This window comes from Trichomycterus rosablanca, chromosome 1, assembly GCF_030014385.1.
Source record: "Trichomycterus rosablanca isolate fTriRos1 chromosome 1, fTriRos1.hap1, whole genome shotgun sequence".
Classification (NCBI taxonomy): Eukaryota; Metazoa; Chordata; class Actinopteri; order Siluriformes; family Trichomycteridae; genus Trichomycterus; species Trichomycterus rosablanca.
Window position 1 is genome coordinate 18,576,758 of NC_085988.1, and position 17,482 is coordinate 18,594,239.

The 17,482-nt window shown below is 40.6% G+C and overlaps 1 protein-coding gene across 1 annotated transcript in view; it reads left to right on the top strand.

Moving 5' to 3' along the window:
* Window positions 1-4,601: 4,601 nt before the first annotated feature.
* The window catches only part of atp10b (ATPase phospholipid transporting 10B), a 67,590-nt gene continuing 54,709 nt past the window's right edge, over window positions 4,602-17,482 (top strand). The window contains exon 1 of the mRNA XM_062993276.1: window positions 4,602-4,993. Coding sequence (XP_062849346.1) covers window positions 4,602-4,993 — 392 coding nt within the window. The remainder of the gene's footprint in view (window positions 4,994-17,482) is intronic.

Consider the following 17,482-nt stretch of genomic DNA (forward strand, 5'->3'; position numbering starts at 1 on the left):
AGATTTTCTTTTCACTGTATGTCCCAACTTTTCTGGAAATAGAGTTTGTAAAACCTAAAAGCCTGTCATGTTCCATCATGCAAATACAGGCCATGCAACACCAGTTTAACAGAAAAACAGGATGAAATAGGATGAATGATGAGAGGTATTTTCAATTTGAATATTAATATAACTTGGCTTTTAAAGTCATTATTTTAGTAAATCATTTCCACATCAAGGAAACATGTTACCAGTGTGTGGCAAGTATGTGATTATTTTTCACCCGTACATACACTAAAACCATGTAGATTACTACACTGCCATGTTACACAGTGCATCATGAATCACTGATAATGTATGCAGTACGGGTAATGAATAAATATCAGCCTGGTGCTGTTCTCTGTCCCGGGAGGAGTTTTGATTTCAGGTCAGCTGCATTAACACCTACTGTAATGAAGTCTCAGGAGAGTATCATGATTTAAGCAGGCAGCAGCAGTGAACACAACCCACAGTTGTGATTCATTTTGCTCAGAGTAAAACAAAAGCACGGGTGATCTTTGTAATAATTCACATTATTATTAATTACATACTTTAAAAGCACTGCTGTGCATCACTCTCCTGTGATATATACTAATAGTTTTAAACTAATAATTTATCCAACAATTAAACACACATCCCCTTTTTACAATAAATCAAAGGTACTTATGTTGAGACATAAGCCTGTTTGATACAAATCAGCTGATTTACTTTAGGAGCTCAATGACGTTCCGTAAAAGAAAAACAAGTCCTTAGTTTAAGACTTAATGCTGCTTTATCAATTGATCTTGTTGTAAGTGACATTCCTAAAGCAAGATAGTATCTGACAGCTCAACAGTCGTAGAGTGTAGAGCTACATTATTGCCAACAAAACACAATCTACAACCCCAAAATAATAAAAAAAACACATTTTACTTTGACTTTTATTTGATTGCAGACAGGATGAACCTGAGATATGTCATGTTTTGTCTGCTCAACTTTATTTCATTTATTAATAAGCATCCATTCCTGCATTTCAGGCCTGCAACACATTCCAAAAAAAAGTTGGGACAGTAAAGCATTTACCACTTTGTAAAGATGTTTTGGCACCAAGGATACCAAGCGATTTAGTGTTTTAAGTTTTATTTTGTCCCATTCGCACATTCTCTATTGGGGACAGGTCAGGACTGCAGGCAGGCCAGTCCAGTACCCGTACCCTCTTCTTCCACAGCCATGTCTTTGTAATGTGTGCAGCATGTGGTTTTGCATTGTCTTGTTGAAAAATACATGGACGTCCCTGGAAAAGATGACATCTTGAAGGCAGCACATGTTGCTCTAAGATCTCAATGTACTTTTCTGCATTAATGCTGCCATCACAGAAGTGTAAATGACCTCTACCAAGGGCACTGACCATACCATGACAGACCCTGGCTTTTGGACTTGTTGCTGATGACAGTCTGGATGGTCCTTTTTGTCTTTGGTCTGGAGCACACAGCAACCATTTTTTCCAAAAAAGACCTGGAATGCTGATTCATCTGACCACAATACATGTTTCCACTGTGTGATGGTCCATCCTAGATGCCTCCGAGCCCAGAGAAGTCGACACCGCTTTCTGGACATGGTTAACATAAGGCTTCTTTTTTGCACAGTAAAGATTTAATTGCCATTTGTGCATGTAACTCTGTATTGTAGTGCCTGACAAAGGTTTGCCAAAGTAATCCCTCACCCATGTGGTTATATCAGCTATTGTTGAGTGGCGGTTCTTGATGCAGTGCCGTCTGAGGGATTGAAGAACACGGGCGTTCAGCTTAAGCTTGCACCCTTGGCCTTTACGCTCTGAAATATGCAAATCCCTTCCAATTGTTTTTAAACATTTCAATAATTTTCTCACACATTTGTTGACAAACCGGAGATCCTCAGTAAGACTCAGCCTTTCCTGGATGCTGCTTATGTACCAAACCATGATTACAATCACCTGTTGACATCACCTGTTTGGAATCACATCATTATTTAGTTTTTTCACCTCATTACTAGCCCTTAATTGCCCCCATCCTAACTTTTTTTGGAATGTGTTGCAGGCCTGAAATGCAGGAATGGATGTTTATTAATAAATGAAATGAAGTTAAGCAGACAAAACAGGCATTTTTATTTTATTAGCATTTTCCATACTGTCCCAACTTTTTTCTGATTTGGAGTTGTATATTCTTCCACTGCTCATAACAGTGACTGAACCAGAGTCCCTTCCATCAGACATGGCTATTTGTGTCTGTAGAGCACATGGCTAGGTCAGAAGCACCACCCAGAATTAAACTTATGAGTTGAGTCCTAGCAGGGGTGAGTGAGCATATTTAACTGATTTGCCATCGAAGCACCCAAGGTGCCAATTTTAAAGCAGCTTGTTCCTTTTTAGGCAGCAGCTTTTGGTTCACTGAACACCTGTTATTAGCATCACTGTGCTCCATTGTGCTCCACATTTTGAGGTCAATAAAGACATAATTTACGTTTATTAAGGAAGAATCCCACTGGTCTGTACAGAGCCCTGACCTAAACACCTCTGGGATTATTTGGAATGTCAACTGCGAGCCAAGCCATGTCCAATATTAGTTTCCAGTGACAGAATTTCACCATTAATTTGCAACTTTGGGATTATTTAGAATGTCAGCTGTGAGTCAGGTCAATGCTCTTTTGACTGAATGAGTACAAATTTCCATTATTCATTCATCAGTTCATTGTCAGGCCGGCACAGTGGCTTGGTGGGTAGCACTGACGCCTCAAGAAGCAAGGAGGTCCTGGGTTCGGAGTTTGCATGTTCTCCCCATGTCTGTGTGGGTTTCTTCTGGGAGCTCCGGTTTTCGCCCACAGTCCAAAAACATGCAGTCAGGTTAATTGGAGATACTGAATTGCCCTGTAGATAAATGGGTGTGTGTATGTGTGTGTCTGCCCTGCAATGGACTGGCACCATAGCCTAGTGGTTGAAGTACTGGACTAGTAATGAGAAGGTCACTGGTTTAAGCCCCACCACTGCCAGGTTGCTGCTGTTGGGCCCTTGAGCAAGGCCCTTAACCCACAATTGCTCAGACTGTATACTGTAACTGTTAGTCGCTTTGGATAAAGGCGTCTGCTAAATGCCAAAAATGTAAATGTGTTACAGTGTGCCTTGCGCCCATTGAAAGCTGGGATAGGCTCCAGCACCCCACCCCCTATGCGACCATAATTGGATAAGCAGTTAAGAGAGTGAGTGAGTGAGTAATTCATTGTCTGTTTTACCACCTCTTTATCCTGTTCAGGGTTGTAGTGGGTACAATTCACCTGGCAAAAGGTAGGAAACACCCCCGCCAGGTCCCAGTGCATCAAACACACACACACTCCTAGGGCAATTTTAGTATCTCTAATTAACCTGACTGCACGTCTTTGTACTGTAGGAGTAAACTGGAGCTCCCGGAGGAAACGCACAACCCACACATTTACATTTTCAACATTTTAGCAGACGCTTTTATCCAAAGCGACTTACAGCACTGGGACAGTATACAGTCTAAGTATTTGAGGGTTTAGGGCCCAACAGTGGCAACCTGGCAGTGGTGGGGCTTGAACCAGCAACCTTCTAATTACTTGTCCAGTACCTTAACCACTAGGCTACAACATCCCAGACCCAGACACAGGTACCCACTTAGCCACTGTCCAACAAACCTATGGTCAGGTCTCTACAAACTTTTGGTTATTGGTGTATTAATGTCACCTGACAAAACAGAGTAGTTTTTGTTTGTGACTCATTCAGTTCATTAAAATCAGAAAATCATTTATATTAATACTGTGCCTTAAGGGTTCTTCAATACATGACGCATGAATTACGACATCAGTAATCACGCTCAGCTCATTTCATTTACGACATGTGATGCTGTTGCTAGAGCACTTTTAGCAACTGCTTTATAATTGGCTGTTTTATGGTTTGTCATGGGTCCCACCCTGCTGTCTGTCACTCTGGGTAATGGCAGCCTTCACCTTCATTCCTTTCAATCTTCAAAGGAATTTACTGGCCCTATGAACCCTGTGTATGATGTGTGTGTGTGTGTGTGTGTGTGTGTGTGTGTGTGTGTGTGATGAGTGAAAACCAACCACTGGAAGAGTGTTATTGGACTGAGAGCAGGTTTGACTGCATGCATACAATGCCGCACTCTGGCCTGAATTCTTTCTAGTCTAAAACATTATGCAAAAGCATGAAACAGCAAATCATTCACTTATTTATGCATGCCATATTCTCAGTGAATGTGTCACACTGCTGGTACACTTCCATGATCATAATTGAAGGATAGATAGATCAGAAGTTCCATGCTCCAGCTCTAGTTTTATACTTGTAAGCATCTTCTTTTTAAGCATTTCACTCTGGTATGCAGTGTTCCCGCATACCTTCGACTGTGACAGTTGCCTAAGAACTTATAACGTAGTCTGATTGGTTTGGCAGGCGTGCTCTGAGCTGTTTTCTGCCTTTCTTTCCAGACTTTCAGTCTGTACAGGTGAACAGAAGTGCTCAGCAGGTGCTCTGGTCCCACTGCACCTGCCTGGAATTAAAGACAAGATCTGGCATGAACTGAAGACTCAGCTAAGATAGCATGACCTGGACCCAGCACTTCTGGCCCCTACGTAGGAGGACGAACAACAAGTTCAGGACGCTGGTCTCCAACCTGCTTTATGAGGACCAGAATTTAAAACATCAGCCCAACAGGGGATACGCCAGCAATGCCGTCAAGACCACCAAGTACAGCCTGTGGTCCTTTATACCCAAGAACCTGATCGAACAGCTCCACCGGTTTGCCAATTTTTATTTCATAGGCCTTGCAGTGCTCAACTTTATTCCGGTGGTGAATGCCTTCCAACCACAAGTGGCCATCATTCCCATCTGTGTCATACTGGCTCTGACCGCCATCAAAGACGCCTGGGAGGATTTCACGCGGTACCAGTGTGATCGGCAGCTTAACAACAAGCTCTGCCTCATCTACAGCAGGTAAACCACATAACGTTTTGCATCTGCTGGAAAATCTCACTTAAATGGCCTTTATCATGTTAAATTAATTCTTGGTTTTTATTTGAAGGGTTAGGAGTAGATGAAGACACAATGTAGAAAGCAAAAATAAATCAATTAAAAATATCTATGACCAAAAACACAGTGAATGAACCAATCAGGAGTTTCAGAATTCATGTTGGTGCCTAAAGGGTAAAACTCAAAATAGATTTTACAGATTTGTGTGTATTTTACAGTGCAAACCACAGTTTCACAAAAGATGTTGGGACAGTATGTAAGGTGTAAATAAAATCTGAAACAAGTTATTTGTAATGCCACTTTAACTGTAGTTGACAGAAATCTGTGCTGCCACTTTGCCAAAAATGTGTCAGTGAATAATGTGATGGTTTAAGCACTTTCCTCAACAAACAAGTAACTGCAAGGATTTGTGGATAATATCATTAAATGTATAATATTATTCAAAGATTTAGAGAATCTTAAAAAACCTTTCTTTGTAAATAACATGACTGGTCTACCTGCACTCCAGACATGTCTCCTACTGATAACGTTATGTAATGCAAAATGTGACAATGAAACCCAAGAGAATTGTAAATTTTTAGACTTACATTATGAATAAATGCCAACAAAAACAGTCTTCAAAACTCAAGTGAAGTCAAATGCTAAAAACACACACTAGCAAACCAGAGCTGTGATCTCGAATACATCGTATCGAGTCTCAGCTCTGCCTGCTGGTTGGAGTGACACATGGACAATGATTGGTCTGTTGTTCATATAGGGATGGGGTATTGAGCCCGATCATAACTGATGCAACTACCACCTCTGCTGGCTGATTGATGGCACCTGCACAGAGACGGGGAAGGAGTGCGTTGATCAGGGTGTGTCTCTCCATACACAGAGCTGATCTGCAGCTGATCTCGTCTGGTGTAGGTGATAAAATGCATACGGCTGCTGCCCACGTGTCGGAGGGGCGTGGGTTAGCTTCGTTCTCCTCAGAGCTGGGGCCGGCATTAGTGGAAAGGAAGCATGACGCAATCGGGCAATTAGACGCGCTAAAAGTCGGGAGAGAAAGGGCAGCAAGTCTGTAAAAGTTACGTTCATCCTAAAGGTAACCAGTTAAATGTAACAAAGTAAACATAGTGTTACTTGCTTTTAATTTTGAATTGGTGTGGTTCTTTTGTGGACTACACCTTTTTATAATCCAGCTGTTATTAAAATAAGCAGTTGTTATTGAATCTCATTCTCTCTGCCTTCCTTCACCTTTCCTGCCTTCACTCAGCATGTGTGCGAGTGTGCGTTTCAAAGCCCCATGAGATTTGTTGACCTAGAAATAAAATTTGTGTAGGAGATTTTTTTCCTCTTTTGACGAGCTGCACAATGTCTTTGCGTTCGACGTGTCATGTGCTTTTTGGTGAAACCTTCGTCACACTGTTGCATCAGAGTGAATAGAGAGAGAAAACCAGAGCCGTTTAGATCTATTTTCGACTGCCTGAAGAGCCGGTGATAAACACAGTAGTGATAGCGAGAGATGAAAGAGACGAGATGAAAAACAGAGAGAGAAGGCGAAGGGGAGGGTGGAAGGGAGAGAGAGAGAGAGAGAGAGAGAGAGAGAGAGAGAGAGAGAGAGAGAGAGAGAGAGAGAGAGAGAGAGAGAGAGAGAGAGAGAGAGAGAGAGAGAGAGAGAGAGAGAGAGAGAGAGAGAGAGAGAGAGAGAGAGAGAGAGAGAGAGAGAGAGAGAGAGAGAGAGAGAGAGAGAGAGAGAGAGAGAGAGAGAGAGAGAGAGAGCAAAAGACATATAAGGAGGCAGCTTTGAAGAAGTGTTTGACTGTTTTGGTTTTCCTTGAATTTATCTCAGCAAGTGATTTTGGTCAGGCTGTCGGTCAGGCTGTCGGTCAGGCTGTCGGTCGGTCTGGTTTATCCCTTTGCTTTTTCCCCAGCACATGAGTTTGATTTGATCTGGTTTGCCTGTTACTCTGTCATGTTGGTTTAACTTACTCCTGCTTATTTTGCATGTTTGCCTTGTTTTGATTAGCTTTGTGTCTGTCTGTCAGCTTTGCCTTTTTGTTTAGTTTGCCTTGTTTGTCTGTTAGTTCTTGTTTAGCTCCTGTTTATTCCTGTTAGCTACTGTTGGTTTGTTTCTGTTTATGCCTTGTTTTTTCTTGTTCCTGTCGGTTACTATAGTTCATGTTTAGCTTAGTTCATATGTGTTTAGAATAGTGTTAGCTTAGCTTTGTTCGTGTATTAGCATTTAGCCTAGTTCATGTGTGCCACTTTAAACATACGTCACTGTGGTAATTTGTGCTGCTTTAACACAGCAACGTTGTGTTTATACTGTATAGTGATAACACGGCTCTTTTTTCCAGTTTGTGGTCGTGAGTTACAAATTACTCGAGCTGCTGCTGCTACATATTGTGAAATGTAGGGTACTTCGAATAATAATTTTTGTTTTAAAAAAGTGTGAGATCACTAGACAATATTAGTTATTAATTGACGCTTCAATATCATCTTTGCTCTGTCTCCTGCCACGCCCCCTTCGTTGTGGTTGGTTTCCAGCTAATTAGCCACAGGTGAAGCTTGTCTGAGCAGAAGACATATAAGGAGGCAGCTTTGAGAGACTGATTGGAGACTTTTGTTGGTTTGGTTTTCCTTGAATTTGTCTCAGCAAGTGATTTTGGTCAGTCTGTCATGTATTAGCATTTAGCCTAGTTCATGTGTGTTTAGTATTCATGTTTAACATTAGCATTTAGCAGCGTTCGGTTGTTTGCGTCTTGTCTTGTTCTAACCAGTCTTGTACCTTTTGTATTGTCTTTTTTCATTAAATCTTTGAAACATCTCGGCGTGTGTCCACCCCCTGTTGTCTGTCATAGCCCATATAGTGTCACATCAACCTCTCCATCAATTATCTATAAACCACACTCCATTAATATTTCCATCAATGTTCAGTCCCGCCTAGAGGTTACATGATAAAGACAAGTCCAAACCAAATAGAGAAGTAGGGAAATAACACACAAATACATATTTCTATGTGCTGTGTAGTACTTGCTTTATTTCTGGAAAGTTTTTTTTTGCCATTAATACTAACTAATAGTAAAGCTTTAGGCTCTCAATTAGAGGTTTTCAAAATATGCACAAGACACTAAATAAAAAAAGATGTAAATGCGCTGAACAGAGTGAGCTGATAATGATTGTGTTTTAAAAAGTGTTAGAATCATGTATTTTTATTCTGATTCCAGTTTTGTTTATTATATCTGCCATAGTTTTATTCTGAAAGAAATAAATGATTTAGTTCTGCTACACTGATCAGCCATAACATTAAAACCACCTTGTTTCTACACTCACTGTCCATTTTATCAGCTCCACTTACCATATAGAAGCACTTTGTAGTTTTACATTTACTGACTGTAGTCCAGCTGTTTCTCTACATGCTTTGTTAGCCCCCTTTCATGCTGTTCTTCAATAGAACAGGACTCTCCCAGGACCACTACAGAGTAGGTATTATTTAGGTGGTGGATGATTCTCAGCACTGCAGTGACACTGACATGGTCAAAAAAGCTTTGATATTGCTTATATTGATATTCAGCTTTACAGGGCAAGCGACTGAAAAATCACACTAACCTTATTCTGATGATTTGCACTGAATGGTTTCAGCCAGGTTTATGTAGTCTGGACAATAGCTGCTGATGCCAATGTCCAATATGCCAAGTGTTCATCAGTAAGCATGGACCGAAATTTAGACTTAATTATTTTTATGTTGAAAAAGGCTGATTCACACAAGTTGGTTGATCCAAAAAATGCTAAAAGTAAAATATGTGACACATTTTCTTATGTTTGGGTATTTTACCTCAGCCAGCAAGTTCCAAAATTGCCCAGCAGAGGCCCTTGACTTCATATGAATGTCAGATTGTAGGATTAAAATTTCTATATGTAACATGAGATCTGAATATTCTCTGTCAGCTTCTTCTACGTATGAATGAAACAGCCATCTTTGCAGTGGTCTTGCCTAAATCTAACCATTTTTGTTTTCTTTGTGCTTGGTTGCGTGCTCATCTTCACAAACAGTGTAAGTCACAAAAGGAAAAATTCAAAAATGGCACAAACTGGCTACTGATGAATGAAAACTTTCTAGATTAGCGGTGCTTTAGGTGGACTGAGGTGTAGCTATGATAACAAACCACAAATGAAAGAAACAGTGGACACATTTCATGTCAATGACGCTGACCTGTTTGAATGAGGCGCGATCTACCAGCGTGCACTGTGCGATCGACTGGTAGATCGCGATCGACTGGTAGATCACGATCGACGTATTGGGCACCCCTGCTGTAAGGGATGTAGTATGATCTCCACAGTCACTAGACTTCAACCCAGTTAAACACCTATGTAAGATTTCAAACCATCACTTTAAATTATTAATACACCAATTAAGGAGACTTTTTTTTTTTATGTACTATTTTGGAGAGCAGGGTGCGCTAATGTTGTTCTGTGGTTCCAGATCTTTAAATGGCAGTGTAGGTTTAAAATCCTACACAGAGATGAACTGTTAAAGTAAACTGTAAAAGTAAATGTACCATAATAATTGTAGAGTGGGAGATAATAGGCTCTGTTTCTTTAACCATCAAACTCTGTATGTTTCCACTGCTCTCAAATACCTACTGTTCGTATGAGGGTTTATTTTTATTCCCTAATTATGATCTAATCAAGTTGCTAGAAATGGCAACATACACTGTGCAGACTTCTGCTTTCTGGTTTAAACCGTACTTGGGATTGGCATTTTGCCATATTTATACACTGCTTACCAGGGAAACAAAAACTGTAACTTCTGCGTGTGATTGAGTACCGTCCATGGCTCATTAAACTGCATCGTACAGCAGAATCTTAGAGCTAAAGAGTGATTGATGTGGTTCATGCAGAGATACATATACTCCCAAACCTCCACTGCTGCTCTACTCCTGCTGTTACCATGCTTATCTAGGTCATCAAAACACCAACCATAGAATATGCCACAACCAGTACTTTTATATAATAGCTACCCATCTGCCAAATGGCCAAATTTACCACTGCCAGGTTTTACCATCCACTCTGCACATCCACAAATTTGTGAATATCTTCTGGCACTTTTTCTTCTGTTATGTTGATTATTATTATGTCATAACTAGATATAACTGTATGTAAAAATGTGGGCAACCGTTGACAATTCAACATTGGAGTTTTAAAGCCTGTTTAGTGTAACTGTTAGGTTCTTTCTTAGCTCCCTTAGAAAGGCCCTTCTTGTCCGAATGGCTAGAAAGTTCTTTTTCAATATTACTGTAAAATATTAAATGTAAAATATGTTGTCAAGCAGATTTTCATGCATTATTAACAGTCTAGATTTTGCTGAGGTGGAATGTACACCGATCAGGCATAACATGACCACTGATAGGTGAAGTGAATAACACTGATTATCTCACCTGTTAGTGGGTGGGATATATTCAGCAGCAAGTGAACATTTTATCCTCAAAGTTGATGTGTTAGAAGCAGGAAAAATGGGCAAGCGTAAGGATTTAAGGATTTGTGATGGCTAAACGACTGGGTCAGAGCATCTCCAAAACTGCAGCTCTTGTGGGGTGTTTCCGGTCTGCAATGGAAGAAGGTGGCCTGGTCTGATGAATCACGTTTTCTTTTACATCACGTGGATGGCCGGGTGTATGTGCGTCGCTTACCTGGGGAACACATGGCACCAGGATGCACTATGGGAAGAAGACAAGCCGGCGGAGGCAGTGTGATGCTTTGGGCAATGTTCTGCTGGGAAACCTTGGGTCCTGCCATCCATATGGATGTTACTTTAACACGTACCACCTACCTAAACATTGTTGCAGACCATGTACACCCTTTCATGGTAACGGTATTCCCTGATGGCTGTGGCCTCTTTCAGCAGGATAATGCGCCCTGCCACAAAGCAACAATGCTTCAGGAATGGTTTGAGGTGTTGACTTGGCCTCCAAATTCCCCAGATCTCAATCCAGTTGAGCATTTGTGGGATGTGGCCAATAGCTGATTAAAAGCTGATTACTCCGACCACATATTTCATTTTTGACAGGGTCCAGGATTTGTGCTTCTTAAATAATGCATCTTTGTGCATTGGTCTTTGATACAAAATAGCACATGTGCCAGTAATTGCAGCAAAATATAAAACAATGAATATGTTTTGTTTAGTCTGTGTTTTTTGGGGTATTATTTGTAACTTTCCTGCATATTGGCATCCATCCCTATCAGTAAACTTTAATATGCAACCACTGCTCTATTTTGCTGATGCTGTTTGTTTAACCTACATTGCTATTTCTGTTCAGATCAGCTGACTTTTTCTAAAGATTGCACATACAATTTTGGCAGCAACTGTTTGGCCTTTTAATATATTGGTTTATTTCAATCATGTGCAATCAATAAACCTGTGGTACCTGTGCCAGGTGGGTACTAATCAAACCCAGCAATCTGCTTTATCTACTTGAATTAGCAGGAACAAATATCACCTGTATGTAAATGGTAATATTTATGCTAAGTTATGCTAAGTCAAGTGAGGCTTTTTCATCTAATAAGCCATACTTTATTATTAGCTTGCTTTGTGAACCAACTGCAGATTAAATACTCTTACATAGCAGAGCAAATCTGGTGTTTTTTATCTGATTCTTAACTGAGAATCTACGTAGCAAGACAGGCCAGGACATTTCTGTGAGTGCTGCACAGAAATATGGGTCCTTGAGACCTGAAGTAAATGCTTGCCTTGGCACTGATTTCACACCTTACCTCAAAATGCACAAGTGTGGATTGGTTTCTCTCAATTGCCTCTGGATGTAAGGAAATGAGTTAATAGGTGAGTGTGGTTCAGCTGGGCACCCAGTGTTAGGTGGTGTCTGGCCCACAACAACTCTCGAAAATGAATGTCATGTTGGTTTTGTGGGTAATGATGCAAAGCTGCAGGGTTTTGATTTAAGCCTGATATACATGTTTGTATGAAATTAGACATGTTCTCTTTGTGTCTGCATACTCATCTACCTAAAATATAAGGTAGTAAGTAAATAGACTGGCTAGTCTTAAACGTCCATAGGTGTGAGTGAGTATGAATAAATGGGTGTGAAATGCCCGCAATACAATGCCTTTATTTGTCATATATACATATACACATGTACAGAACAATGAGATTTTTTCTTCACATATCCCAACTTGTTTGGAAGCTGGGGTCAGAGCACAGTGTCAGTCATTGTACCGCACCCTTGGAGCTGAGAGGGTTAAGGGCCTTGCTCATGGACCCAACAGTGGTTGGCTACCTGGCCTTTCAATTGATATCCCAAAGCTCTACCCACTAGACTGTCCCATGAATAGACTGGTGTCCTGTCTTTTGTCAAAACACAAGGCAGGGAAACATCTTAGACAGGGTTTGATCTATTGACAACACACACACACACACACACACACACACACACTCAATTACTGATAACCAAGTGCAAATTAGAAAGGTAAATCCACCTTCTGTGTGATTTTGGATGGTGGTAGGAAGAAGCTAAAGTATTAAAAGGAAACCCAACTAAGCATGCTGGTAAACATTTACTACCCAGACTGTTCTGTTATCAACACTTAAGCTTTTCCTTAAACACCTACAGTTTGATCAAATTAAATGATGTAAATCAAATCATGCTGTCGACACGGTGGCTCAGTGGGTAGCACTGTCGCCTCACAGCAAAAAGGTCCTGGGTTTGATCCCCAGGCGGGGCGGTCCAGGTCCTTTCTGTGCGGAGTTTGCATGTTCTCCCCATGTCTGTGTGGGTTTCCTTTGAAAGCTCCGGTTTCCTCCCACAGTCCAAAAATATGCAGTCAGATTAATTGGAGACACTGAATTGTCCAATAGGTGAATGGGTGTGTGTGTGTGTGTGTATGTGTGTCTGCCCTGCGATGGACTGGTGCCCCATCTAGGGTGTTACTGTGTGCCTTGTGCCCATTAAAAAGATGGGATAGGCTCCAGCACCCCCCACGACCCTAATTGGATAAGCGGTTAAGAAAGTGAGTGAGTGAGTGAGTGAGATCATGCTGTTCAAATACTGGTCAAAAGACTGAATTTTATGCAATACTAGATGTTCTATACTACACTTTATGTGAATCCACTCGTGTCCCAAACATTGCAGTTTCTGTTTGATTGACTGTCTACTCCAGTCTGGGGTTGAACATGTCACTAAGTATGCCGTCGTTTTTTAATATTTTAAATGCAGTTTGACCCAAAATACCATAAAACCTAATGTTGCTCTGCTGTAAGAAAAGTGGCCGGCAATTAGAGAAACATAATGAACTTTGAATTTAATATGGTGGTTTAAACTCTGCTATGGTGTTGGTATAATTTAATAATGAACTCTATTGAGTGCTCAGGTGGCACAGCAGTCTATTATGCTAGCCCACTACTGCTATACACAGATATACACTGATCAGCCATAACATTACAACCACCTCCTTGTTTCTACACACATTGTCCTTTTTATCGGCTTCACTTACCATATAGAAGCTCTTTGTAGTTCTACAATTACTGACTGTAGTCCATCTGTTTCTCTGCATGCTTTGTTAGCCCCTTTCATGCTGTTCTTTAATGGTCAGGACTCTCCCAGGACCACTACAGAGCAGGTATTATTTGGGTGGTGGATCATTCTCAGCACTGCAGTGACACTGACATGGTGGTGGTGTGTTAGTGTGTGTTGTGCTGGTATGAGTGGATAAGACACAGCAGCGCTGATGGAGTTTTTAAACACCTCACTGTGACTGCTGGACTGAGAATAGTCCACCAACCAAAAATATCCAGCCAACAGCGCCCCGTGGGCAGCGTCCTGTGACCACTGATGAAGGTCTAGAAGACCTTCAACTCCAACAGCAGCAATAGATGAACGATCGTCTCTGACTTTACATCTACAAGGTGGACCAACTAGGTAGGAGTGTCTAATAGAGTGGACAGTGAGTGGACATGGTATTTAAAAACACCAGCACTCCAGCACAACACACACTAACACACCACCACCATGTCAGTGTCACTGCAGTGCTGAGAATGATCCACCACCCAAATAATACCTACTCTGACCATTGAAGAACAGCATGAAAGGGGGCTAACAAAGCATGCAGAGAAACAGATGGACTACAGTCAGTAATTGGACAATGTGTGTAGAAACAAGGAGGTGGTTTTAATGTTATGGCTGAATGATGTAATTGGCTATGTCTGAAGCAATTTTGCTCCCAGTGTTTTTCGACCCTGACCAGGATAAAACGGTTGATAGAAATAAATGCGTAAAAAAATTAAATTAACTTAATATTCTCAATGGTGCACAACAATGTATCACAACGTAATGCATCATGATAATTTAATTCAATAATAACAAAGATTTAATTTTTTGTCACAAGCTAAATTAACAAACAGCATGATAGAAGCACAGAGCATGCAGAGAACAGCCACATTTGGATATTGTTTAATCATTTAATCATGCACCTTCGGTTTTATTCCCTCTGCATAATACAGAAACGGCAGTGTTGCTGGTCCACTAATCTCCAGATTTTCTCCAGATAAAAGGCTCAGAGAAAAAAATTGTAATTTTAAGGTCTAATATTATACAGTCTTTCTTTTATTAGAAAAATAGCTGAATGTGATAGTTCTCCTTTAAGTATTGGAAGAGAAAATGAAAGATTACGAGCCCAGACATTAATTAGGCTGCTCTAAGCTCTCCAGCTAAGTGGGTCTTTAACTGGAAGTAGGTTTTACACTAAATCATATACTCAGAAGAACAGCCTTGCTAATTACACGAGAAATTAAAACTAACATTAAAGTAGTGTAAGCTGTATATAAATACAAACAAAGATGTTATAAAGAACTAAACTGATTAGGAGGAGTATTTATACACTACTAATGAATTACATGAGTACTAAGCTGTTGCAGGCCTTTACAGCTCTGATACATCTACATTAAAAATAATCATAGTTTTTGCAGCATTGTTGTTAAACTTTGTTTTTAGTTCCTTAAGGTTACAAAGGTCACAGTAATATGCTTACACTTTTTTAATTGTCTATATATTGTTTTCTCCTCCTTTAGCGCATCCAATTGTTCAATTTGCATCGTGCTTCCTCTCTGTCTATGCTGAACCCTGCCCTGACCGAGGAGATCGAAGCTAACCCATATCCCCTCCGAAACATGGGCAGCAGCCGGATGCATTTTTGCCACCCACACATTGATAAGTGTGGCGCCACCTAGCGTTGCATGCGGAGAGACACACCCTAAGGGCACTCTTCCTCATCTCTGTGCAGGCGCCTCTAATCAGCCGGCAGAGGTCGTAATCGCATTTTGACAGAGAGACCCACATTTGTCCCGCCCCCCAACTGAGCAACCAGCCAATCATAGCCTCGAACCGGTAAGGCAGAGCTGGATTCGATACGATGTACTGTCTTTTTACCGCTGCGCCACCTGAGCGGCTAATTGTCTATAAATATTTAATCAGATTTAAGTCAGGAAATTGGCTAATTGGCTAAGCCATCCATTTCTTGTTGAAACATCAAGATTTCGTTTTCCAGAAATTTATTTGAAACCCTCTTGTAACGTGTCTTGGGTCGTTGATTTATTTATGTTTCCTTTTATGCTGTACAAGGACTCAGTGGTACATTTTGTAGAGAAGCAGCCTCATATTCTTCAGTGGTCACCTGGTGATCATCATACAAGACTAGTGTTCAGTTCAAGCTGCCACTGTCGGGCCCCTGAACAAGGACTTCAGCTGTCATTGTGTAGATCACATGTGTCAAACTCAAGGCCCACGGGCCAAATTCGGCCCGCCCCGTCATTTTATGTGGCCTGTGAGAGCTTAAAAGACATATGATTGTCTTAAAATACACTGTAAAATTGTACATAAACTGCATCTCCCACAATGCATTCCGATTTTCTGCCATCTTGTGTAACGAGTAACTAACGCTTCTGTCATGAATGTAACCAAAGTGTAAAACATGATTTTAAAATCCTAATAAATGCATTTATTTATAATTAATTGTTTTTTTTTAACAATTAAATACAGTTAAAACACTGAAATCCCTTATTCTCTTTTATTTTCCTTTATTTAATACTTGCCTGTTGACAGGTGAATTGCCACCACAGTTGACTTATCATGCACACAAAGCAAGTTTTAAATTACATTAATCCATCCCTTACCTGTTGTCCTCTCCCTGTTGCTAAACACTACATGACTTTTAAGGTGTTCCGATCACTGTACAGTTTACACTACACAACTTGATCTCTTGTAATCGGGAGTCTTTTAAGTCGTTGTGGTTTTCACACTACACAACTGATCAGCAATAGGGGGTCACACACTACACCATGTATCACCAGGAGGAATCTCAGACGAGTCTGTCTGATCTCCCAAACTACGTTTAATTAGGAAAACACGCATGAAAATTGAGAATGAAATCGTTGGTATTATGGTTTGGTGTGGACGATAAATCACAAATACTGTAAAGCTTGTATGTGTGCCGATGTATTCTTATAGAAACTATATTATCGTAACACCTTTTACACTACAGGATTTTGAGTCGCTGACAGGTCCAGATATTTAACATGCTAGATACAGTATTTTTCTTGAGTCGGTGAGCGCTCTGCAAGGTGATTGGATCGAGTCACTGAACAGTTCACACATAGCGACTGAGAGCCGATTTTTGAGCCCCAATCGAACGCTGATTTGCCTCCGAGCTGGCACATCTAGCGGCGACCTGTTGGAGTGTAAACTAGGCATAAGAAGCACCCATAGAATGAAGCTACCACCACCATGTTTCACTACTGAGATGGTATTGTCCAGGTGATGTGCAGTGCCAGAGTTTTTATATGACTTTTATTCACCATTGACCACTGATTTTGAAGTGCTGCAGAGATGGTTGTCCATCCAACAAGTTTTCTTTTTTGTGCACAGGACTTTCAAAGCTCTTTTAGAGTCGTTTGGCCAGATGACCAACTTTAGGAAGGTTCAAGATTGTGCCAAGCTTATTCCATTTGAAAATGTTAATGCCACTACGGTCCTGGGAACTGAGGGATCGAAGATCACAGGTGTTAAGCTTAAGCTTGCGCCCTTGGCCTTTATGCACTGAAATTCCTCTCAATTTCTTGAATCGTTTAATGATATTATGCACTATAGAGGGAGAAATATACAAATCCCTTCTAATTTTTCTTTGAGGTTCATTGTTTTTAAACATTTCAATTATTTTCTCACACATTTGTGGACAAACTGGAGATCCTCCGATTATCTTTACTCATCAAAGACTCTGTTTGGATGCTGTTTTTGTACCAAACCATGATTACAATCACCTGTTGACATCACCTGTTTGGAATCACATCATTATTTAGTTTTGTCACCTGATTACTAGCCCTAAACCTTTTTGGAATGTGTTGCAGGCCTGAAATGCAGGAATGGATGTTTATTAATAAATGAAATAAAGTTGAGCAGATAAAAC